Source organism: Megalobrama amblycephala, linkage group LG3 (assembly GCF_018812025.1).
Source record: "Megalobrama amblycephala isolate DHTTF-2021 linkage group LG3, ASM1881202v1, whole genome shotgun sequence".
Classification (NCBI taxonomy): Eukaryota; Metazoa; Chordata; class Actinopteri; order Cypriniformes; family Xenocyprididae; genus Megalobrama; species Megalobrama amblycephala.
Window position 1 is genome coordinate 16194457 of NC_063046.1, and position 25581 is coordinate 16220037.

A 25581-nucleotide genomic window follows, 5' to 3' on the forward strand; every position below is an offset into this window, starting at 1 on the left:
TGCTCAGTGACCAAAGCGCATGCGCGGGAATTTCACGCAAAGAAGGTTACCATCTAGAATAAGGCAATCAGTCAGTCAGTATTCAAAGTCGACTCGTTCGAAAATGGCGGCACGAAAGCGAAGTATAGTCTGGTCATTTTTCCAAGCTGAGGATGACAGAAGAGTATTGTGTCTTCTTTGTATGAAGACGGTTTTGTATTTTGGTCACACAACAAACATGCTTCGCCATTTACGAACGAAACACCCGTCAGATTTTTCCTCGTTGGACAAAAGGAAGCCCGCGACAGATGCGGTATCCAAGCGCAACGACACTGGTTGCGTGGAAGGTATGAAAAGTTAAATTATTGTCTCGTAATGTTTACCATCATGTAGACTGTCATTGTTACTCTGATATGTCTGTGACACAACTGGCTGGTTTAGGAGCTCAGAATCGACACCTTGTGTATTTTCTTTGGTTTGTGATGATTTCTCTTCCATTTGGCCTACTCTGCACGTGCTTATAGCTTTCCACATGTAAGTCCAGGAGCCAATATAAAGGCGCTTTATCGTTCAAAACTGTGCTTGTTGTGATTGTGTGATTCAGTATCGACTCCGCAGTAAGAACGGGTTCGTTTTACAGAGTCTTGTCTCAAAGTGACGAGAGTTTCGCTTAGGCCATGGTTTTGGGTGGATGTCGCAACGACGCCATGTTGTTTTTTCAAACAATTGTCTATTACGTCGCTCAATGATAGAAGGCTAATTTAGCATATTTCATATGATCTTAAACGAATTTCCCCGACGGGAATCGATTCGATTCGACTCGTTCAGTCAAACGAATGAATCTTTTGAATCGTGTCGCTGATTTGGATCGGCAATATACGGTGCTTTGACAGAAAGAGCCACCCCGCCCCCTCCCGTCCAGAATAAACGGGACAGGAAACCTTTAACGGCAACGACCCCGTTCTGTGTGAAATATTAAGCCATATCATATCCGAATTATCAGTGATTAATACATTCTAGACAAGGTAACGTTATGTCATTTTCTGAAATCTGAATTATTGAACAGTATTTGACCCGAAATCGTCACGTGATGTACCATCTGCTACATCCCCGGATGGGCGCGATTTTTTTTAAAAATTATTTGTAAAGTTATTTGTAAAATTTATATATATATATACACTGCCCTCCAAAAGTTTGTTGTGGTTTTGGACGATATCAGCATAAATCCTTATTTTATGGTGCAAATACATTACAGTAACTTGACATTATCATTGAAGACCAGCAATAATAATTTTAATTTTGATTACATAATAATGGCAATATATACATGTCAAAGTCAGACATGCCCCTTTGCCAGCTGTGATGCCTGGTTACTGGTTTAAACTTGGCCCAGGTTTGTAGGGTCATTGCCAATTAAGTTTAGAATACAGTGAACCAATTAGAACCCAGTTTAGGTCCGATAGCTGCTAATGGTGGATATTTTGATGAATCGAAAATGTAAAGGTTTTTTTTCTATGTATAAACTATTTATATAATAAAATGTTTTTGTAGTTTGTGTTGTCCCTTATCAGTGCAAAATTATCACAAATTAAAAAGGATTCATGCCAATATTGTACAAAACCCTACTTTTCTAGGGCGTTTCCAAACTTTTGGAGGGCAGTGTATATACAAAAATATATAGTAATACTAAAGTTTCTATATAGGATAGAAACTGCTATAATGTACAACACCTGTTCATGTTTGTGCTCAGCTTCTATGTTGAACAACGTTCTGTTCTGTCATCTGTCCACTTCATGAACTTGAATGTGTAGAAATTATCTGGCAATAGAGTGCAACAGTGCAAGTTATTTTTAAAAGTAGGATCAGACAAAAGGACAAAGACTGTGTTTTTCATGGATTTAATGAGAAAGAACTACAATCTCATGAAGCATCTTGAATGATATCTGTCTTTGTAGGTTTAAAAATTCTCATTAAAAATCAATTCACTTATAGAAAAAAAATAGAATGGGATTTTTACTTCTGGAACCCAACCTTTGCACTATAGTGAATTGTTACTTTTGTTGCACAGCAGCGTTAAATAACCAATGCAACTACTTTTTTCCTCCTCTTTTTTTCTTGGTGCCAAGTTACAGTGTTAATGGACGAGCAACAGGTAGAGGTGGAGTCTGTGGGAGAAGATGGAGAAATGGATGGTGCCATCAAAGGAATCCTCCGTGCTGCAGCTGGAGAGGGGACAGCTGAAGCAGAGGTGGCTGATGAGGAAGCCGAGGGGCCTGTTGATGAAGGGGATGGGAAAGAAATACAAGAGGATGAAGTCCCAGGTAATACTCGCAAGTGGAGCTCCGTGTGGGTGCACTATCGGAAGCTTGGCCAGGAGCCACGAGCCCTGTGCTTGCTCTGCATGGAGAAGATCCAGCACCGGAGTAGCACAAGTAACCTTATCAGACATCTACAGCATAAGCATCCCAATGAGTTTGCACAACTTGAGGATCACCCACAAAAGCGGGCTAACAAGCGCAAATCTGAAGATCCGAGCCGGCTCGCTTCCTCTCCCACATTAGCGAGCGGGACCCCGACCAGATCGCAAATTGTGTCACCGAAGCGTGACGTCCGTTCACCCTGCAGTACCAGCCTAGACAGATACTCGGGTATAGTTTGCTTTTAACTCTTCTCATCAATGTACATATTTGCATTTTGTCTGAAAAGGATGTTTTGTTAGCGTTATTATAGTTAACTAGATCTAAAACCATAATTGACATTAACTGAAATAAAATAAGATATACAAACACCTTAAACTTATTTTGTTTCAGCTAGTTGCCAAGGCAATATCTCACTTTCATTTAGTGTAACTTAAAGGGATAGTTCACCCAAAAATTCAAATTATCCCATGATTTACTCACTCTCAAGCCATCCTAGGTGTATATGACTTTCTTCTTTCAGACGAATTTTAAAAATTAAAAATCGAAATCGGAATCGTTCAAATTCAAACGATACCCAACCCTAGCAGACACGCCCCTTAAAACAGAGCGTTCAAATCAGAGGCTAAAATCAGGGTAGGAAATGATGACATTATGACAATTTTGGATGTAAAAAGCCTGCTAACATTATAAGTGCACCCCAGGAAACAATATAAAACAATAAATCAATGCAGTTCATGACCCCTTTAAAGAGAAATGTCGGAGATTTCGATGTAAGAGAAGAGGAGCTTAAATTTGTTGCACAGCCCTATTTGTTTGAACTGTGAGAGGCGTCTAAGCTTACAATACTCCTACATCCTGCGTCATACATCGCGTCACAGGATTACTCATTTTGCTGTCGTCCGCTGGAAGCTAGTTATTTGAATTTAGAAAGTTTTAAATCTGGATATTTTCTTACAAAAACGCATCGCTTCGCTTCAGAAGGCCTTCTTTAACCCCCTGTAGTTGTATAGATTACTTTTTTTATGGATGGATGCATCATTTTTAACTTCAAAATGCGGTCCCGCATTCACTACCATTATAAACCTTGGAGGACTAAGGATATTTTTAAATATATCTCCGATTGTGTTCATCTGAAAGAAGAATGTCATATACACCTAGGATGGCTTGAGGGTGAGTAAATCATGGGATAATTTTCATTTTAGGGGAACTATCCCTTTAATGTACTACAGTATACTATATAATATAAAATGACAAAAAAACAGCAAAAATATCACAATTGATTTTTTTTTTTCTTCTTCTTCTTAGGTGCTAAGTGGTCTGAGGGTGTGCGTATATTGGAAAGAGAGCGGGAGCTGACAGAGGCGTTGAGGCGTGTCCAGCAGGAAGAGGGGCGGAGCATACAGCTGCAGAAAGAGTTACTGCAGCAGTTCCGTGAAATGGATGCTGAGCGCCGAGTGCTTCAAAACCAGAAATGTGAACAAGAGCAGGAGCACGCAAGGTTGCGGAAGGAAAAAGAAGACCTCCAGAAGGAGAAGAATGAACTCCAGAGGGAAAAAGAGGAGATGCAGAAGGAGAGAGAGGAGTTTCAGAAAGAGAAAGAAGAGCTGGAGAAGCAGAAACAAGAACTGGACTCCTGGAAAAATTCTCATGCACAGGGACAGACTGCTGGATTTTACAATTGTTGATATACTTAAGTATGTCTGTTTCACAAGGAAACAAGGATTTCCTTTTTATGGAAATAGTTATTTCTTTACCCTTTTTATTTTTACAAGATTGCTTTGGATTGGGGGAATGGGGTTGTGGGAGTGGGGGAAATGACAGGGATGTTGTATTTTCTTTAGCTAAATGAAAGTTTACCTTAACCCTCCAGGATTTCCAACACGTACATGCATGCAAATTATAGATTTCCTGCCGTTAAAATAGAGAGTCGTAATGAGAAGGCCTTTCATGTCAGATAACTAGAAAATCAGTTTTCATTAGATATACTCACATGCTGTATATATACATGTATATATGAGTGTTAACACAAAAAAAAATTCATGTTCGTTCCAAAATTGACCAGTGTGTGAATGTATTCAAGTGTTTTTGTACATTTCTGCACTGGGAATAAAAAAGAAAGCAATCAGCAAATTTCCTTCCTCAGTCATTTGGGCCGTATTCCTGCCCTGGAGTTGATAAACGTATGCCAATATGTCACTGCTTTATTTTATAACTTTAGTTGAACAGACTTTTGATTAATGTGAGGGCTGAGAAGATGGTGCAGTATTATGTGAAGAGAAACAATTTATGTTTTTATACACATTTACATACTGTTGTCTCTCCAACCCTATTTTGTACATTTGACACATTTTTTGAGAAAAAAAAATGTGAACCTTGAAAACTGTTATTATTTTTTATATTTTTTATCTCTCGACTAAACATACTGGTTTGCTTGCATGGCAACAAAGGATTAGTGTTAAGTGAAAATTAGTGAAAATGAAAATTCTGTCGATTTATTTATTTTTGTCCATACAATGGAAGACAGTGGTCATCAAAACTGTTTGATTACCAATATTTTTCAAAATATAATCATTTGTGTTCGGCAGAAGTCAGTCTTACAGGTTTGTATGAGCAATATGAAGATGAGTAAACGACTATTTTCATTGTAGTCAAAACATTAATGTAGGAAATTATTACCGTTTTGTAATTTTAGTCTTTGCCTAAGAAAGGCTAATTTTCAGCAGTTAATAATATCAGAAAAGGGCACGAGCAATTTTAATATATTGCTCGTCGTTCATTTAAAAAAGAAAATGTGAAAATCATGAATTCTGGTCCGTGTCTCTTGCCGTAATACGTCAGCTGCAAACAATCACGTGGTTTGTGTCAGTTAGAACGTTTTGATTGCAACAGTGCGAAAGATGTCTGTTGAAGGCTGATTCGCCAGTCAACATTTGGAAATATAGTTGGAAGAGCTTCCCTTGTGTCAGTGACTGCCAGCACATTTAGCCGAGTGCCATATTCCCACCCACCGCGCCTAATTCGCCGTCATAATGGTGAATTTCTGTCCTGAGTGTGGTTCAAAGTTACAGCTTGGGTTCAAATTCTGTCCTTCATGTGGTGGAAGACTCCCAGAAGACTCGACAGAAGCTGTAACTTCACAGCTATCCGAGCTTCATCCATGCTCTGTGCTTTCATCTGTGAGTGCCATGGAAGGTAAATATGGGTTTTAGTTAAACCTTATTTTAATTACATTTGTCCGAAAAGTGTCAGAAAGGGCTACAATTTGCTGATCAAAGAGGCAGAACAAGCTGACTAAATATAAAAAAGGAGACAGGCAAGAAAACACACGCTCATGCCATGCAGTAACGCTGTAAACATCTTCAATGGATTCATGTCTTCATCATTACTTTAATACGCAAGTACATACATGTTTCGTGGACCAAGTGCTTGCTGGGTTCATATCTACAATTAAAAAATGATTTATTCATTCATGGTACAGATTTCCTTATTAACCCATTTGCAATTGAGTTGAACACTGTTAATCTAGTTGTCTAGTAGTAATAGTTTCAAAGTGGGTTTGATGTAACATCAGCATTTAAAGGTGACAGAGAGGATTTTTTCGTCGACTGAGAATCCAGACTGAGTTTTTGAAATGAGCGCATGCGTAAGAACAGCCCCCCTCCTTCACAACACATTTCAAAGGAACGCCCCCCAAAACTCGTAAACACTCGTATTGTTTACCACCGGCATTCGCTGTGTCGTGTTTTTTGGATTCATTATGTCGGACTCACCGCAGGTAACTCATAATCTGCAGTTGTTACTCCTGTCTCCTGACAAAAACATTGCATGCAGCGCCTGTGGAGGGTGGAAAGTTACTGGAGAGCGCAGCCGCGCTCGTCTCTCAAAAGGAACGTCACGGCAGTGATTGACAAGCCAGAGGGCCAATCGTTTACGTGATGATCGCGGAAACGATTGGCTGATGTTTTTAAGGCCCTACCTCGTGCACAGATGATGTATATTAATATTATTACTTTCAGTGCACCTAATAAATAGTCTTTTATCAGTTAGTAAAGACAGTTTCAAGTAATATTGCAAAAATGTATAAAACAAAACATCCTCTTTAGCACCTTTAACTGAATGATTGAGTGTGTCATATCTATGCAGTACATCTTTATGATATAGGTGAACCAGCCATAAACCAGCCATCTTTATTTTGGGGGAAAACAATGACTCTCTCTCAAAGTAATCAATAAGCTAAAATATATTTCAGTGTTAGTTTATTTGTTTGTTTGTTAATGCCATGATGGTCTCCTTTGCTAGCAGAATACACTAAAAAGTTTGGGGTCAATAAGGATTTTCTGTTGTTGAAATACTTTTATTCATCAAGGATGCATTAAATTGATCAAAGGTGGGATTAAAGATATATTTATAATATGACAAAAGATTTATAGTTCAAATAAATGTTATTTCGAACCTTCTATTCATCAAAGAATCCTGAAAAAAACGATCAGTTTCCACTATATTATTAAGCAGCACAACTGTTTTCAGCATTGATAATAATAAGAAATGTTTCTTGAGCACCAAATCAGCATATTATTAGAATTATTTCTGAAGGATCATGTGACACTGAAGACTGGAGTAATGATGCTGAAAATTCAGCTTTTTTCCCACATGAGTAAAATAGATTTTAAATATATTAAAATAGAAAAGTTATTTTTAATTGTTGTAATATTTCAAAATATTACTGTTTTTATTGTGTTTTTGGTCAAATAAATGCAGTCTTGATGGGCATAATAGACTTTCAACAGTGTTAAAAAAATCCCAAACTTTTGAATGGTAGTTTATGCATAATACATGTAAGTCTATGTATATGCCATCTGACTGAGCCTCCTTTTTGACCCCTTTTGCTTCTTCTAAAATGCATACCAGCAATGCAAAAATCCAAATTTTTTTGTAGTAGATTCTGCTGGAGACTCCTCAAAATCTGCACTGATTCGCCCACCTTTGCGTTCGACACGACGAAAGACCTTGAGTAGCACAGCCACGGACTGTGTTGGTGAGTCTGAGGGTGTTGAGTGTTTCTTTAGCAGAGACAAGGGCTTTGTAGACTTCTAGAATTTGTGTGAAAGACGACTGCTTTATTTCAGATCAGAGGTCTCTGCCATCTACTCGAAAGCGAAAGACACCCCCCCTGGTGAAAGAGGAGGAAGAAGTGTCAAAGAAAACATTGTCTATAATAACTCAAACCCCAGGTAGACACACTGTACTGTACATCGCTAGACATTAACTTTTAAAATAGCATGTTTTATTATAGCCAAAAGTAATTAGAGTAGATGTTGCTGTTATTTCACAGAATAAATATCAAAAATGGTCATGTTATTATTCCTTGTATAGAAGTTTTCTGCTAAATTCATGTCAATAGTGTTATAACACTGAATGCTGCATGATTTTGTGTGAAAGACTTTTGCATTATCCCAGATAAGAAGTCTTTGAAATCTCCTGGAAAGGGAAAGGCATCCCCCCAGGTTAAACAACAAGAGGAGGCGAAGCAATCTTGTTCGTTTACACTTCAAACTCCAGGTGAGATGCCGTGTACTGGGAGACTCTGGATGTAGTCTTTAAATTCAGATTTGGTATCTTCTTATAGCTTATGTAATTATAGCAGATATATAGCAGTAAATTGCAAATATGACACGTTCTTATAAATGAACACAAAATTAAGATATTTTTATTAGTGTGCCCTGAAGTATTTTGTGTGCTGCAATATTTCAGATAAGACGCATTCGATGTCACCTCGAAAACTTAAGGCTTCCCCCCAGGTTAAAAATGAGGAGGCAAAGCAAACATCTTCATTTATTCAAAGCCCATGTAAGATGCACTATATAGAGGACAAACTGCTCAATTTATATCGAAAGATAATGCATGATATCTAAAAGTGATTACATCACATTTCTCTTTATTGTGTTTCATACTAAATGGCATCATGTTGTTATTATGTGGGTTTTTAGCTAAATGCAAAGGCAGGAAGCGGGTGTGCACCGTGGAGCCTGTCCAGGAGGGTCTGGTGGTTTGTGACCAGTCAAGCAAAAAGTGGAAGCTGGTTGAACTTCTGTGGCAAACAGAATTAGATCTGACATATGCAGGTAAGATATTTGACTATCAAACCTTATAGTCCACATTAATGGCATGTGGGTGAATGTATCCATCTATGCATCTTAATTTTTCCTCAGATGGTTAAGACAAAGATAACAGCAATGCAATAAATGTGGCTTATCAATATAAATATTGTCTGTCTAATCTAGTGTGCCAGGCAAATCAGCATGCAGACCCAAATGAATGCCAGTACATGTTGAGATTGGTGAGTGTTGTGTTCACAAAATGTAGCCTGTCTGTGTGCATGTGTTTGTGAGGAAGGTCCTGATAACGTTGGGTTCTCTTTCTCAGGGTGCTAAAGAAGGACACCTGTTCAATGAGCAGAACTTCCATCTGAGAGCAGCCAAACCTGATGCAGGTCAGTCATTTTAGCACTTGCAATGAATATATAAAAAACCTAATTATTGCAGCTGGGCTTATTAATAACCACAACTTCTTTTTCTTTTTTTCAATAGTGGAGAAATGGATGAAAATGCACAAATTGGACTTCCTTGGGATTCCACCATGTGTAGGATTTGGTCTCCATGAAGCATATAGGTATGTGGATTTGTATTTATCTGTTCAGAAACCTTTATAGAATATTATACTACTCTACCATTCAAAAATTTGGGGGTTTTGAAAGAAATTCATACTAGTATTAATCAAGGATGCATTAAATTGAACCTTTTATTCATCAAAGAATTCTGAAAATACATCATGGGTTCCAAAAAAATATTAAGCAGCACAACCATTTTTAACATTGATAATAATAAGAAATCTTTCTTGAACACTAAATAAGCATATTATTAGAATGATTTCTGAAGGATCATGTGACATTGAAGAATTAGTTACATTTTAAAATAGAATCAAAGTTGGTACTTTTGACAACACTAATTTGAATATAAGTCAATACTGAAGTTTTAAAAATGTGACGCTTTGAGTGCTGTTGAGCGGATTTGTAAACACCTCTGCTCTTTCCATGTGCTTTCAAATGCACCTGTGTGTTGATCATCGTAGCCAATCACAGACATATATGTTGAGCACGTCAACACAATGGGCAATCAGAGGTGTTTACGAATCCGCTCAACAGCACTCGAAATGTCACATTTTTTAAATTTCAGTATTGAAGTTGGTACTTTTCATAACACAAATTCAAATAGAAAACAGTTATTTTAAATTGTAATAATATTTCACACTTTTTCTGTATTTTTGATCAAGTAAATGCAGCCTTAGTGAGCACAAGAGACTTCTTTTAAAAACAAACAACAATTTTACTGACCCCAAACATTTGAATGGCAGTGCATATATAATAACAGATGTCAATACATAGTGTTACAGCCGGCTCTTAGGCTGTAACAAACAGGAGACCAGATGCGCCAATTCTTTGCAGAAACATTTATTTTAACACAAGAAAGACATAAATATAACATAAATAAACGTTTTAGGGCCGGGCAGGATACTCAGTATAACACAGGCTATCAAGCGCCATGCTGAACCAGATGATCATTCAAACAAAGCTCCCACACAAACGGTCTCAGTGGCATTTAACTCTGCATCCAACAAGTGTCAGGTGTGTCGGCCACACCCCCTTCAGACGGCACCTAAAGCCGAGTTCAGACTGCACGATTTTAGCCCCGATTTTGGCTCGCTGACAGGTTTTGAGAAATCGCCGACAAATGCCCGAAATCACAGGCAAATCAGTGCTCGTTCACGCGAGTGACAATCACGTAGTGTGAATGAGCAAAGACGCGATCTGATGCTAAATATCTGGACCTGTCGGCGATTCAAAATCCTGCTGTGTGAAAAGTGTTCTGACTGAAAACTACATCGGCGATGACTGACAGCCAATGAGAGAGCAAGATACAGAGCAGCGGGGAGTTCGGGGAGGAGTTATAGACCACAATATCAGCAAGCATGGCTTTGTTTCAGATAAATTACAATTCTATCAAACAGAAACAAAGCACAAACATTTGCTTGACCATCCGCAACAGCAGCACATTGAAAAGTTATGTATTTACCTCCAACTCTCGTTGCAGAACACACAATCCACAGTCTCCCCAAACATTTCCTCCTCCATATTCTTCTTTTCTTTTTCTTGTTTTCGCTGCAAATGAGCGCACAGGCAATTTGTATTGCAAGCTTCTTGCGGACTACCATTTTTAATAATAATAATAATTCCGGTCTTGCACGCATGATATCGCGTTGTTTCCTTGTCACATCTCGCGTGGTTGTGAAAGTTTGCATGCCAGACAGAGTAATAGGCAATTCTTCCTATTGTAAAGTCATGCAGTGTGAAACCTTCTGTTGCTGATCCATCGTGCAGTGTGAACACAGCAGCGACTGAATGCTGGCCAAGATAGTCATGCAGTGTGAAAAGAACAGTGACCCGACTGCTTTGAAAATCGTGCAGTCTGAACTCGGCATAAGAATCACACACAACCAAACAGATGCACAGGGTAGACTGGGGCATCACAATAGTGAGGAAAGCCTACGAGTGGAGATAATTCAAGACATTACATTGTGGCATTACATTACAAAAATGGTTTAGAATTTAGAATAGTCTTTTATTTCCATATCATTGAACATGGACTTATCATTGTCTTTTAGCCAACAGCAATTCATTTTGCAATTCAGTTGTCAATTTGTCCAGCGAACAGTGGGATGTATTCACATACAGCACGTTTCCACACCACGTGTACACGTGCAGACTGATGCCTTTGGTTGTTGCTTTGCATTTCACTGATTTTCATAGGCTTGTGTCATGAGCGCAGAGGAGCGCATTTAAAGATTGTATGTAAAGATAAAAACAGTTCAATAAGTATGACCTCATTGTGGAATCTAATTGTATCCGTGTTCACTTCCCTGTAGGTTTTTAGTTTTTCCCAGCATAGGCCAACCACTGCAGACAGTCATAGATGAAGGGACCGGTTCCCTCTCTGAGAAGGCTGTTCTTCAACTTGCACTACGACTAGTAAGTGTGCCACTGAATGGCCTAAATCTCAGATTTTTTGGTATTGCTCTAGCTATGCCATTCTATGAAACAGCACAGTATATAGGATGTGTATTTGTTTTGTAGTTGGATTCACTTGAATTCATCCACGAGAAGGAATATGCCCATGCAGACATCCATGCAGGGAATATTTACATCAGCACTGACAGTCACACAGAGGTCAGTAAGCATGCCTCTTATGAACTGAAGGTGGAGCATTATACATTATTAAAGTGTTTGTTGTGTTTTGTAGGCTTTCTTGTCTGGCTTTGGTCACGCATTTAGGTTTTGCCCTGGTGGAAAGCACGTGGAGTACCGACAGGGTAGCCGCACTGCTCACCAGGGTAACGTCAACTTCATCAGCGTGGATTCTCACAAGGGGGCTGGTGAGTGTCAGTTGTTCATTGCGTTATTTACATTATCAATGTCAGAAAGCAAGTCTAATTTGCATGTCTATGGGTGTTTTGCAGGTCCCTCTCGTCGCAGTGACCTGCAGTCTCTAGGTTACTGTATGCTGTGTTGGATGACGGGCTCACTACCCTGGAGTCACCTCTCTCAAATAAGCTCTATTGCTGCAGAGAAGGAGAAGTAAGGAAAAATGCAAAACCACCTTGATCAGTGGCCGGTTACATAAACTGCTTAGACTAGTCTTACAAGTTAGTCATCAATTTTATTATATTTTTTCTTTTAAATTGGTCATTACTTTTTCATAACTTTTCATAACTCAATAAGTCATTTAAAGGTGCCATCGAATTGAAAATTGAATTTACCTCGACATAGTTGAATAACAAGAGTTCAGTACATGGAAATGACATACAATGAGTCTCAAACTCCATTGTTTCCTCCTTCTTATATAAATCTCATTTGTTTAAAAGACCTCCGAAGAACAGGCGAATCTCAACATAACACCGACTGTTACGTAACAGTCGAGATCATTAATATGTACGCCCCCAATATTTGCATATGCCAGCCCATGATCGAGGCATTAGACAAGGGCAGCCAGTATTAACATCTGAATCTGTGCACAGCTGAATCATCAGACTAGGTAAGCAAGCAAGAACAATAGCAAAAAATGGCAGATGGAGCAATAATAACTGACATGATCCATGATATCATGATATTTTTAGTGATATTTGTAAATTGTCTTTCTAAATGTTTCGTTAGCATGTTGCTAATGTACTGTTAAATGTGGTTAAAGTTACCATCGTTTCTTACTGTATTCACGGAGACAAGAAGCCGTCGCTATTTTCATTTTTAAACACTTGCAGTCTGTATAATGCATAAACACAACTTCATTCTTTATAAATCTCTCCAACAGTGTGTAATGTTAGCTTTAACCACGGAGTACAGCATCAAACTCATCAAATGTAAACATCCAAATAAACACTGTACTTACGCGATTAGACATCCTGCATGACGAACACTTTGTAAAGATCCATTTTGAGGATTATATTAGCTGTGTGAACTTTATGCAATGATAGAGTCGAGAGCTCGGGAGGGGGCGGAGAGCGCGCGATTTAAAGGGGCCGCAGCATGAATCGGCGCATTTCTAATGATGCCTCAAAATAGGCAGTTAAAAAAATTTATAAAAAAAAAATCTATGGGGTATTTTGAGCTGCAACTTCACAGACACATTCAGGGGACACCTTAGACTTATATTACATCTTGTAAAAAAACGTTCGATGGCACCTTTAAAGGATTAGTTTCCTGATAATTTACTCACCCCCATGTCATCCAAGATGTTGATGTCTTTCTTTCTTCAGTCAAATAGAAATTAATGTTTTTGAGGAAAACATTCCAGGATTTTTCTCCATATAGTGGATTTCACTGAGGTACGTGTTGAAGGTCCAAATTGCAGTTTCAGTGCAGCTTCAAAGGGCTCTACATGATCCCAGCTGAGGAAAGAGGGTCTTATCTAGAGAAACAATTGGTCATTTTCTAAAAAGAAAAAAAAAAAAAATATATATATATTTTTTTAACCACAAATGCTCATCTTGCACTGCTCTAAATCTGAAAAGACTAAGTCAAACGGCCTTACAAAAAAGGGTAAAACAACGATGTCGGACGAAGTTGGAGGAGAAAATGAGATTTTCGCCCTACCGCAGTACTTCAGTCTACGTCACGCATGACCTTTCCAACGTGGTTACGCAATGCGCGGCACATCGCAGAGCAGTGCAAGACGAGCATTTGTGGTTAAAAAGTATATAATTTTTAATGTTTTTAGAAAATGACTGATCGTTTCGCTAGATAAGATCCTTATTCCTCGTCTGGGATCGTTTAAAGCCCTTTGAAGCTGCACTGAAACTGCAATTTGGACCTTCAACCTGTTGGTAGCCATTGAAGAAAAATGGAGAAATTATGGAGAAAAATCCTGGAATGTTTTCCTCAAAAACCTTAATTTCTTTTCGACTGAAGAAAAAAAGACGAACATCTTGGATGGCATGGGGTTGAGTAAATTATTAGGAAATTTTACTTCTAAAGTGAGCTAATTCTTTAAAAAAGAAGGTTGCTAGTTCGATCGCCACAAGTAATGAGCCATGAGCTGCAGTATCACCGGCTCTGGACAAGGTGCTTTACTCCAGTGGAACGGTTCCTTCAATGAGTGTACCTTTAGTCTCTTTAAATACAACATCCTAATCTATATTGCATGCATTTAGAATCATAAAGGAACACAATTTTTATGAATGAAAACCTATAGCAATACAGAGGGAAGACTACAGTTATGTCAATGTGCTTTAATGTGCAATGTTTTCTGTCTGCCTGTAGGTATGTTTCTGACATCCCTGGACTTCTGAGTTGCTGTTACAAACAGAAGAAAGCTTCAAGTGAGCATTCATTTTTCTATTCTTGTCATTCTCATGCATTTAATACCAGTGAAGGAGTGAAAGTAATGTGTTTTGTGTGCAATTTAGGTGCATTACAAGAATATCTGTCTGCTGTGATGACCCTGCAGTATACTGAGAAACCAGATTACACCCTTCTGAAAGCTGGACTTCATAAGAGCTTACAGAAAATGGGTGGGAGTCTGAATGAATCACTGAATCTGCAGGTAACATGTACTTCCATATTTAAACGACTACTACAAGCTTATTTGGAAGATCCTTCCTTCCTTTAAATTTTTTTTTAATTATGGGTATCACGTTTCAACTGCTTTATGGGTGCCAAGAAATATGAAACTGTTTCATTCTCACATATTTCAAAACTGCAACAGCTGTGAAAACTGTACAAATACAGAAATGATTACAAAATTAAAAAATAATGGTCCTCATTACTGGGAAGTTTACTGTTGTAATTACAATTTGAAGGTGTGTTCATGTGCAACTTCCAAGTCGGCAACTTGTATTCATGCCGACAGCAGGTGAAGGTAGTTCAAATCTCAGTCTGACTTTTTTTTTCCTCCACAGGTGAAACCATAATGAGAAGAGTTAACAGGTGTGGAATGTGGCTTTAATTGTTTTATGGAATGTTTAAGAAAGCTTTTATGTTTTTAAAAGCAACTTTTATTGCGGTTTTTACAATTGTATTACAGTGCAAACTTTGCATGCTTGTTTGCTCTCATTGATTGAGTTTTAATCACTGTGATTTGTTATTATTGTCTTTTAACATTTTGAAAAAAGCAGTTTAGGTTTTTCTTTTTTTTTTTTTTCTTTTTTTTTTTACAATAAATAATTTCTCCCTGGTCTTGATATACAACCATTACATTTCAATCCATCAGTGTCATGTTCATGTTATAAGGGAAGTCTTCTTCATATTTTTCTCTCATGTTTTCATAAATTGTATCGTACCTTAATAAAAATAGACAGCAGTACACAACTTGCTTATCTGTTTTGTTTTTGTTTTTATCATCATTGCGCACAAATACCACAAGAGGGCACCAACGATTCGATTGTACATGATTGTAACGGAACTCAAATCATCTGGTCTATTTTTCTACACGGAACGAAAATAAAGCATCAATGTTCAATAAGGGGGCGCGAATAGTTCAACCGTTTGAACTCGTTTACTACATTTACACTAGTGGACAGATACACTAGTTTACCAATGAATCCACCAAAGATAAAACGTCGCCGAATGGCGGAGCTGGAGCCGTGGATCGAGAAACTCATCCAAAACTACGGCCAAAGCCAGTGTGAAACGACTGTAAAAGCAAACGTTGTCGGCGTAAGTAGTTTTTTAATGGGTGATCATATGTCTAGAATGTCGTGTCAGTACTAAAGTGCGGGTGTGTGTTGGTTAGGTGTGTGACATATCAGACTCGCAGCGGACGGAGCACACAGATGCCTGTATGCTGTTCTTGTCCGATGGGAGCGCTGTCATTCCCGCGGTGCTGAGCGAAGCCGCATGGGAGCGTCTGCAGGAGTGAGGGACCTATTAATCCTCTGTTATGACACCACTCACTACACACCTGGGCCCCTGTTTTTATCTAACTCATCTGGATAATCGGGCCCAGTGAAAATCAAGCTGAAATAAGCACACTCTAGCTGTTACAAGCACAAGTTTAGGGCTCTGCTCTTCTGCATTGCAGCATATTAACTGTTGCCTTGAATTTTATACTTGCATGGGTGAATATTAGAGATCAACAGGCACTACTTTAAGTTTCAATGTGATAGTAATGAAATCCAACTAGAAAAAAAATGACAGAATTTTGTTCTCTCTGTCTTCAGCTTGGAGGAGATGGAGACCTTTACAGGCCTGCACAATGCTATTGTATATGTACGCAGCTTTGAGCTGAACTTTGACATGAACCCTGATCTGGTATGTTATGTGTCCATCTTTTGGTTCCAAACTCTAAACATTTTTCTTTTGAATGCCAATATATCAGGGACTTCTTGTCTGGCCATTGCAGTTCTTGGATGGCTTATAATAACACTCATTTAGTGCCATGCTAATGCATTTAAATTCTTCTTGTAATATTGATTGTTGCAAAGATGTTAATAATCTTTATTGATTTTCAGAGTCCTATAAATGTGGGAGGAATTCTGAAGCATTTAGCTGAGTTTCAGCTTCATTGTGGTATTTAGTGAATTGGAATTTAACATATTTTCAGTTTAAAAAATGAGATCAAGCAGTTAATAACTGGCACTCTACCATACTGCTTTGGGCCCCTCAGGGCAGTGGTTCTCAACCGGGGCCCACTACTTAAATGATTAATTTTTTACTCATTTTATAAGTTTGATTTATAGACCAGTTTGGTCTAGAAAAGTCATGTAGGTCCGTGTACGTTTTGATAGTTTGTTTTCCAATTTGAAATGAAATACGCAGAAACGAGAAAACGGTCGTTTCCCGTTTTTTCGTTTGTTAAAACTAATTAATTTAAAGCTGAACTGAAACAGAAACCGGCGTTATAGGCTACCTCTCTATAATTTGACACAAATCCAAATGTTTCAATATTCACGATTTGGAGGCTAAACTATATTTATTATTTAAATACACAGACTACATAAAATGAGCAGTATAACTTTTTATATATTTGGTTGAATGTAGGCTATGTTATTTTGACAGTTAACAGGCTGTTATGTCAAGTTACTAAAACTGATGTTGTGTGTGCGCGTGAGGCGCCGACGCGTTCACTTGAATTTTCTTATAAAAGCGGAAACAACTTAAAATACTCAGACATTTATGGTCAAATATATGTAACACCATTCGAATCTGTGAAGGGTTAAATAGGCTTATTATTTTTGTATTTTTGCGTTAGGTTGCACAGAAGAAAGCCGATGACGTCACTGGCTCAGATTTGATAGACCAATCGTCTGAAAGGGGCGTGTAATGACCGCCCACATGTGGAAAACGAGTTTTGAAGTCGTGTTTCCGTTTTCTATCCGTGACCTGAAAAAAACGAAAATCGAGTCAAAATCTCGTTTTCCCGTTTTTTTAACAAACGAAAAAACGGGAAACGACCGTTTTCTCGTTTCTGCTTATTTCATTTCAAATTGGAAAACAAACTATCAAAACGTACACGGACCCATGTAAATGAATGCAATATTAAAACACCATGGGTGTCACACCTAGCACAGTTGTGGGTATCATGTGTCCATGTGTTGCGCTTTCGGCGACCTAAGTTCGAGTCCCGGCTCATGGTCCCCTCTTTCTCTCCCACATTTCTTTTTGTGTTCAGGTCCGTACCCCCTGCCCCCCCTTATCCTTTAAATTACCTGTCTTTGAGTCAAAAGGGTTGAAAAACACTGATTCTCGACACATGCATTAAAGGGTTAGTTCACCCAAAAATGAAAATTCTGTCATTTATTACTCATCCTCGTGTCGTTCCACACCCGTAAGACCTTCGTTCATCTTCGGAACACAAATTAAGATATTTTTTATAAAATCTGATGGCTCAGTGAGGGCCTCTATTGACAGCAAGACAATTACCACTTTCAAATGCCCAGAAAGCTACAAAAGACATATTTAAAACAGTTCATGTGACTACAGTGGTTAAACCTTAATGTTATGAAGTGACGAGAATACTTTTTGTGCACCAAAAAAACAAAATAACAACTTTATTCAACAATATCTAGTGATTGGTGATTTCAAAACACTGCTTCATGAAGCTTCGAAGCTTTACAAACCTTTTGTTTCGAATCAGTGGTTCGGAGCGTGTATCAAACTGCCAAAGTCACGTGATTTTAGTTAACGAGGCTTCGTTACATGATAAGTGTTTCAAAATTTCAATGGTTCACCACTGGGGCGCATGACTTTGGCAGTTTGATTCACGCTCCGAACCACTGATTCGAAACAAAAGATTCATAAAGCTTTGAAGCTTCATGAAGCAGTGTTTTGAAATTGGCCATCACTAGATCTGGTTGAAGTCGTTATTTTGTTTTTTGGTGCACAAAAAGTATTCTTGTCACTTCATAATAATAAGATTGAACCACTGTAGTCACATGAACTGTTTTAAATATGTCTTTAGTAGCTTTCTGGGCATTGAAAGTGTTAATTATCTTGCTGTCAATGCAGGCCTCACTGAGCCATCGGATTTTGTGAAAAATATCTTAATTTGTGTTCCGAAGATGAACGAAGGTCTGATAGGTTTGGCACGACATGAGGGTGAGTAATTAATGATAGAATTTCCATTTTTAGGTGAACTAACCCTTTAAAGTTAGTGACATCCTAAGCATGGGGCGGGGCCCAGAGCCAGTTAGAGGAAGTAGGGTCCCCCTCAATTGCTCCATTCGCGATCGCCTTCCGGTGGGTGTAGGAGGATGGTCCCCTTGGGCCGTTCGCTGCAGGGTCTGGTACGGTCGCAACAGTTGCGCCACCCTAAAGACGGCCCTGATTAAAACATTAAACAAAAACTGATATTACCAAATGAAAAGTTTATTTGAATATTGTCATCAGAAATCTTTATGTATCAGATGCATGTTTCTGTTTCATCTTTTTGTTTTTTTCAGGCATCTTGCCAGTTTTACTTGAAAGTCAATCAAATGAACACCATATGCATTGCCTCAAAGCGCCAACAACCCCCTAGCTGGCAAGTCATTGATCTCTCTAAGCATGTGCAATGATGTGTCCTAACTGCACTAAATCATTGTCAATTAACCTTTGTTAATCTCTAATCATCTTTCATTATCTTTCAGTACAACTCTCGAATCAGTCAGAGACCAGATCGTAAAGACGTGGAGGTGTGTTGACCTTATTTATAGCATGTGTGAACACGTACATATTACAGAGGGCTGCAGTGTGTTTTTAAGTTAGTGTTAATTGTATTGCTCTCTGTCAGATCCCGCAGGGAGGGTTCAGTAAGTTCAGCTTCTGGTAAGTGTCACACACACTCTTTCTCTTTGTCTTTCTTTGAATAGCTTGCATATACGCACACCTTTTTTGGTGAACTGTAAATGCCTGTAATTTGCCTTTATAAAGCGAAAAGATGTGCATTATGTACATAATTTCCCAGGGGTCTCACTCTCATCTCTATTGGAAGTGTGGCACAATGACATTATAATAAATATTCTGAATGACGCAACGGAGAAAATAACCATGTCTGCAAAATATTGTCCAAGTGTGGCGACGCCAACTCACTGGCATCGAGAGAGGCTTCACTGGAGGGTGAGGCTGCTTCCTTGGCAACTTATAGGCACCAGCTGTTGACCAGACAAATTATCATTGCATATGGGTGTGTGTGTTTTTTCCAGGGACAGGAGCAGTTCATTGTCCCCGTGCCTTTTCTTCTCATCCCGGAGGAACAGAGGGAGCTGATGACAGCTGATCCCAGTACTGTCTGCTGTCTAATTAATTGCTTTTTTCAAGACAACCCTTTGGGCATTCGACCAGATTTTACAGTGCATGTGGCACACTATGTGTATGTGCAGGTGCAGAAAGTGAGAGTGAGACGCCAAATGGCTTGGCCCCGCCCCCTGAAGAATCGCATCCAACCACATCGATTGCAAACCAAGTAGTGGCCACTCAGGACGATATAAGGGACTCATGTCCAGATGAAGGACCGTCTACTCTGGTACACACAAGACCAGGTGAGATTTTACAAAAGAAAGTCAGTGCTGTTTCAGGTAGATGATGTGTTATTAAACTCATCCATCCGTCTCCCAGAGGTTTCGTATGGAACAGGGGAGCTGCCTGGGGATGGAGAGAGCCCATGGGATATGTTCACACAAGAGCCAGCTCTATTAGGTAGATGTTCCACTTCAGACTCAAATGGTAATTTCCTCTTTATGCAAATGTTTAACATACACAGAATAACAGGACATCATTTTAATTGTGTAATAACTAACCAGGCAGATAAGCGTAAACAACATACACTCCAGGACTTATTGTTTTTATTTTATATAAAAAAAACGGTGCTTGTGGTATCTAAAATCAAGCTCATCTCAGCATAGACTTAAAATTGCTATGGCTAGAAGAGATATATATACTAAAAATCATTGTTCCAATGGCAGTGATTATTTTAAACTGCACTATATTTGTTTTTAAATTAAAGTCAGCATGAAACGGAATTTGCAATCGTCTTTACTTCCCTATTGTGACGTATATCCGAGTGAAATGGCTTCTCAAGCAAGAAAAATGTTGGGCGGGACTTGATTTTGTCCATCAGGATTTAATTGGATCATTGTGGTTTGCTATTGCTGTGATCTCATGTGAGTGACAGGTTACCCCGCCCTCATCATCAGAGAAGGGAAGACAGTGCAAGAGGGAGGGGAAGTTATTTTTGTTTAAAGATTACATGGGCACATGACATGCAATATTCATGTATGCAATATTCCATAAAAAATAAGTCAATTTTGATTTCATTTTGACTAAATGGTTGGCATTATGGCACTATTTGAATCGGTTGGTCTAATTAAGCTGTAATATTATTGTAGGATGCTCGTCAAGGAATTATGTAGTTAATTTTATTCAATTCTGTGTTTGTGTCAATGTGTAAGAATTTTTGTTGATGTATTTATGGATAATACCATTCTGTGACAAACAGAATGGACAATGATTTTTATCTCAACTCATTTTTGTGCTGATACAGACCCAGAGCCAGAAAGTCAATCGCTTTTAAAGGAAGTCCCCGCGTTGCCTATAGCAACAAGCACCCAAAACCAATTCTCGAAGCAGAACACAGGAGGGATGTCAGTGGACGGCATTCCACTCAGTCAGAGACCGAAGCCGACCCAGTTTAGTCCGTCCCTCTCGAGTGGTAAATCTAACGGCGACCCCATTCAGGAGCATGACAGAGAATGTGCGGTGAGTCCTCCCTCGTGGCTCGTCCATAATACAGCCCCGCCCTCTGAACAGAGGCCCCTAGCATCTCCAGCCGCCAGGCAAAACCCCTCAGCGTTTCCACCTACCAAAGATAGGAAAGTGAGTGTAAATGTTATTAATGATATTTTGCTGTATTCTTGCATAATATGATATGAATAATGCTTTTTTGTGGGACAAATCAATCTCAAAACATATTCAATCCTAATCTACTGTGTATTGCATCAGAAAATGTTGCTACATCATCCCAATTTCCCTGTTGCAGGTGCACTCAGATGGAACGCCTTTTTCCTATTTGTATCATCCACAGCCTCAGGTTGCCACAGCCCTCGCCCATTTCCAGTGAGTGTGACGTGTTCCCTACTGAGACATAATGATTATAATATGGTTTTTATGTGATAAACAATGATCTAAAAACTTTGTCTAACCGTGTAATACTTACACAGTACCAGTCAAAAATGTGTATGTGTGTATATATACACTGCGTTCCAAATTATTATGCAAGTGACATATCAGTAAGATTTCAGTAGAATAAACATTCAGATTTTAGTTTGTTTATTTATCCATGTCTTTTTAGATAACTGGTATCAATCTCAGACAAAATAATTGGCCAGGTCTCTTTAGGTCTATGGAAACCCTACTTAGAGGTTGTTCCACATTATTAAGCAAGTCACAGTTCTCACGCAATCGGACCATTGGACCATTTCATGCTTTTCATCTTCAGAAAGATCTTTCTTCCTCCCCATATTGCATGAGAACTGTGACTTGCTTAATAATGTGGAACAACCTCTAAGTAGGGTTTTCATAGACCTGGCAAATTTTGTCTGAGATTGATACCAGTTATCTAAAAAGGCATGGATAAATAAACAAACATACATTTTCTTAGAAAAACTAAAATCTGAATGTTTATTCTACTGAAATCTTACTGATATGTCACTTGCATAATAATTTGGAACGCGGTGTATATAAATATGTATTAGTGCTGTCATTCGATTAAAAAAAAATCTTTGTAAAAAAAAAAACTAATCACAAATTAATCATGAATAATCACACCTTGCATTAAAGTTTTTCATAGGTTTTAATATTGTAATACTTCGAATCTCCAAAAGCACCATGAATGAAGGCCAGTATCACTGATACCAGTACTGATATTGATGTCTCTATTACATGGATTTTTTTCCTCAATTTTAGACATTAATTATAGCCATTCAACATTACAGTATAATTAAAAGCTATTAATTTTTACATTTAATAGTTTTTAAAAAATATAACAACACTAATTTAAGTGAACTTAAAACAATCTTCACATTAACCCACTGTAATAAATATAACATTTAGCTTTGTCTTTAATATATCGGGGCTCAACGCTAAGGTTTTTTTTTTTTTTTTACTACTACTAGCATTTTTTCTTCTTTTTTTTTTTCTTTTTTTTTACTGCTGGATACTGCGGGCTTTTTTTACTACTACTTTTACTTGTTCAGACCTACTAAAGTGCACAAAAAGGATACTCAACAAACCGGTAATTCTGACACAATTTTGTGTGTTCAAGCATGAAAGAGAACTCCATGCGGTACTGGCACATATAATATATATACAGGTGCTGGTCATATAATTAGAATTTTGTGAAAGAGTTCATTTTTTTATTGTAAATTATTTTTAAAAAATGAAACTTTCATTTATACTAGATTCCCTACATGTAAAGTAAAACATTTCAAAAGTTTTTATTTTTTTATTTTTTATTTTTATTTGTTGATTAGAGCGTACAGCTAATGAAAGTCCAAAATCCAGTATCTCAAAATATTAGAATGTTTACATTTGAGTTTCATTAAATGACCATCCCTACAGTATAAATTCCGGGTATCTCTTGTTCTTTGAAACCACACTAATGGGGAAGACTGCTGACTTGGCAATGGTCCAGGAGACAATCATTGACACCCTCCACAAAGAGAGTAAGTCACAGAAGGTCATTACTGAATGTGGTGGCTGTTTACAGAGTGAAATATCAAAGCATATTAAATGCAAAGTTGACTAGAAGGAAGAAATTGGGTAGGCAAAGGTGCACAAGCAACAGGGATGACCACAAGCTTGAGAATACTGTCAAGTAAAGCCGATTCAAACACTTGGGAGAGCTTCACAATGAGTCGAATGAAGCCGGAGTCAGCGCATCAAGAGTCACCACACTCGGACATCTTCAGGAAAAGGACTACCAAGCCACTTCTGAAACAGAAAAAATGTCAGAAGCATCTTACCTGGGCTAAGGAGAAAAAGAACTGGACAGTGAACAGTGGTCGAAAGTCCTCTTTTCGGATAAAAGTAAATTTTGCATTTCATGTTGAAATCATGGTCCCAGAGTCTGAAGGAAGACTGGAGAGGCACAGAATCCAAGCTGCTTGAAGTCTAGTGGGAAGTTTCTGAAGTTAGTAATGATTTGGGGGGGCCGTGACGTCTGCTGGTGTTGGTCCATTGTGTTTTATCAAGTGCAAAGTCAATGCAGCCATCTTCCAGGAGATTTTGGAGCACTTTATGCTTCCATCTGCTGACAAGCTTTATGGAGATGCTGATTTCCTTTTCCAGCAGGACTTTAGCACCTGCCCACAGTGCAAAAACCACTTACAAGTGGTTTGCTGACCATGATATTACTGTGCTTTATTGGCCAGCCAACATGCCTGGCCCCTGAATCTATGGGATATTTTCAAGAGAAAGATGAGAAACAGTTGATCCAACAATATACAGATGATCTGAAGGCTCAATAGTGCCTCAGCAGTGCCACAGGCTGATCACTCCCATGCCACACTTCACTGATGCTGTAATTTGTGCTAGGAGCAAGTCATTCGCTGTAATATGTGCTGCTGACCAAGTATTGAGATGAACATACTTTAAAGAACATACTTTAAAGAACCATTTTTTGATTGATCTTAGGAAATATTCTAATATTTTGAGATACTGGATTTTGGACATTCATGAGCTGTACGCTCTAATCATCAAAATTAAAAAAAAAAAAAAAAACTTTTGAAATGTTTTACTTTACATGTAGGGAATCTAGAGTATATGAAAGTTTCATTTTTTAAAATAATTTACAATAAAAAAACTAACTTTTTCACGATATTCTAATTATATGACCAGCACCTGTATATTAGTAATAAGAAAAAAACATTTCTTAAGCACCAAATCAGCATATTAAAATGATTTCTGAAGGATTATGTGACACTGAAGAGAGTTCAGCTGAAAATTCAGCTTTGCCATTACAAGATTAAATTAAATAGAAAATAGTTAATTTAAATTTTAAAAACGTTTTTTTTTTTTTTTACTGCCTAAAGCATAAGAGACTTTCCAAAAACATTTAAAAATCTTACTGACCACAAACTCTTCTGTGGTACAGTGTGTGTGTGTGTATGTGTGAAGAAAATTCATTATTAGGCACAAGTTGTTGTTATTATTATTATTATTATTATTATTATATTTTAATTAACTATTAAGTATTTGATTTAAAAGTATATGCCTTTAGATCAAGATTGGGTGAAACATAGTTTTGACTGCTAGTGCACCTGTTATACGCTTTCTTGGTGCGAAATCTGAATGCCAGATCAGCATTGAAAAATTACAACAGCATTAGCTAGACAGCAGCTATAAGTGTGTAACATTAGCAGTACAGTATGCAGAGTTAAAACCAAACCACCTAGGAATCAAGCTATCATCTTTCAGCTTTGAGCTTTGTTACCCCTTATATTTACCTACCTCTTTGTGTGTGTGTGTGTGTGTGTGTGTGTGTGTGTGTGTGTGTGTGTGTGTGTGTGTGTGTGTGTGTGTGTGTGTGTGTGTGTGTGTGTGTCTAGAATCCCAGGGCATCTCATACAGTGGGCGGTGCGTTATCTGGGGACCTCTGTCTGTGCAGATGTCAACGATGAAGCTGGTTCATAAGCCATTACCTGTTACCTCAAATGACATGTTGCTGGTTTTTTTGTTGTTATACAGAGCAGTTTTTTTTTTTTTTGTATTTAAATCTTGGATTTAATCCAAATAAAACACTTTGTTAATGTATGCTGCTGTCTAAGTGTGAGTTCAGTGGTGTGTCAATTGTAATAAATATTAATATTCAAATACTAAGATCTGTGTCACAATTTGTATAATTTAATCTCAATTTTACTTGCATAACCATTTTTATCTCTTTTAAGCCATGGTCTTAATGCCTTTTACCAAGCAGAAACTTTGTCACAAAGAAATGAATGAAGGTGGGCATGTTGCCAAAACACTAGGCACAAAATTGCAAAATAAAATGAGGATGGTGATTTTCCTTACACAATGATGGTTAATACTAAAATGTGAAGGTAATCTGTTGGTCATGTTTGTGTTTACAAATAAATGTCATTACATAAAAAGGATCAATGAATA

At 38.0% G+C, this 25581-nt stretch overlaps 3 protein-coding genes across 10 annotated transcripts; all 3 read left to right on the top strand.

Moving 5' to 3' along the window:
* The first annotated feature begins 4 nt into the window (after positions 1-4).
* LOC125264674 (vicilin-like seed storage protein At2g18540) lies at positions 5-4529 on the top strand. Of its 2 annotated transcripts, none has more exons than XM_048184246.1 (3): positions 5-326; positions 2106-2627; positions 3705-4529. In XM_048184246.1, exons 1-3 carry the CDS (start codon positions 20-22, stop codon positions 4082-4084), a joined length of 1209 nt encoding a protein of 402 aa, XP_048040203.1. In that variant the 5' UTR covers positions 5-19; the 3' UTR covers positions 4085-4529. The 2 variants fall into 2 exon arrangements, with proteins under 2 accessions (XP_048040203.1, XP_048040204.1); XM_048184247.1 differs by having other exon boundaries at positions 35-326; positions 2112-2627.
* Positions 4530-5217: 688 nt separating this feature from the next.
* Positions 5218-15312, top strand: vrk3 (VRK serine/threonine kinase 3). 5 transcript variants are annotated; one of them, XM_048184238.1, is made up of 16 exons: positions 5218-5591; positions 7339-7434; positions 7526-7630; positions 7839-7958; positions 8151-8246; positions 8387-8521; positions 8681-8736; positions 8823-8889; positions 8987-9068; positions 11379-11481; positions 11587-11679; positions 11753-11885; positions 11970-12087; positions 14266-14324; positions 14412-14548; positions 14904-15312. In XM_048184238.1, the coding sequence occupies exons 1-16, from the start codon at positions 5429-5431 to the stop codon at positions 14913-14915; spliced, it is 1575 nt and encodes a 524-aa protein (XP_048040195.1). In that variant the 5' UTR covers positions 5218-5428; the 3' UTR covers positions 14916-15312. The 5 variants fall into 5 exon arrangements, with proteins under 5 accessions (XP_048040195.1, XP_048040197.1, XP_048040198.1 ...); XM_048184237.1 differs by having other exon boundaries at positions 5220-5591; positions 7336-7434; XM_048184239.1 differs by having other exon boundaries at positions 5220-5591; positions 7336-7434; positions 7857-7958.
* A 92-nt stretch (positions 15313-15404) lies between these two features.
* Positions 15405-25296, top strand: acd (ACD shelterin complex subunit and telomerase recruitment factor). 3 transcript variants are annotated; one of them, XM_048184243.1, is made up of 13 exons: positions 15405-15660; positions 15737-15858; positions 16164-16254; positions 18885-18964; positions 19071-19115; positions 19214-19248; positions 19388-19539; positions 19626-19704; positions 19803-19961; positions 20038-20145; positions 20963-21294; positions 21458-21534; positions 25026-25296. In XM_048184243.1, the coding sequence occupies exons 1-13, from the start codon at positions 15541-15543 to the stop codon at positions 25108-25110; spliced, it is 1485 nt and encodes a 494-aa protein (XP_048040200.1). In that variant the 5' UTR covers positions 15405-15540; the 3' UTR covers positions 25111-25296. The 3 variants fall into 3 exon arrangements, with proteins under 3 accessions (XP_048040200.1, XP_048040201.1, XP_048040202.1); XM_048184244.1 differs by having other exon boundaries at positions 20038-20118; XM_048184245.1 differs by lacking the exons at positions 15405-15660; positions 15737-15858 and adding an exon at positions 15928-16061.
* Positions 25297-25581: the final 285 nt, after the last annotated feature.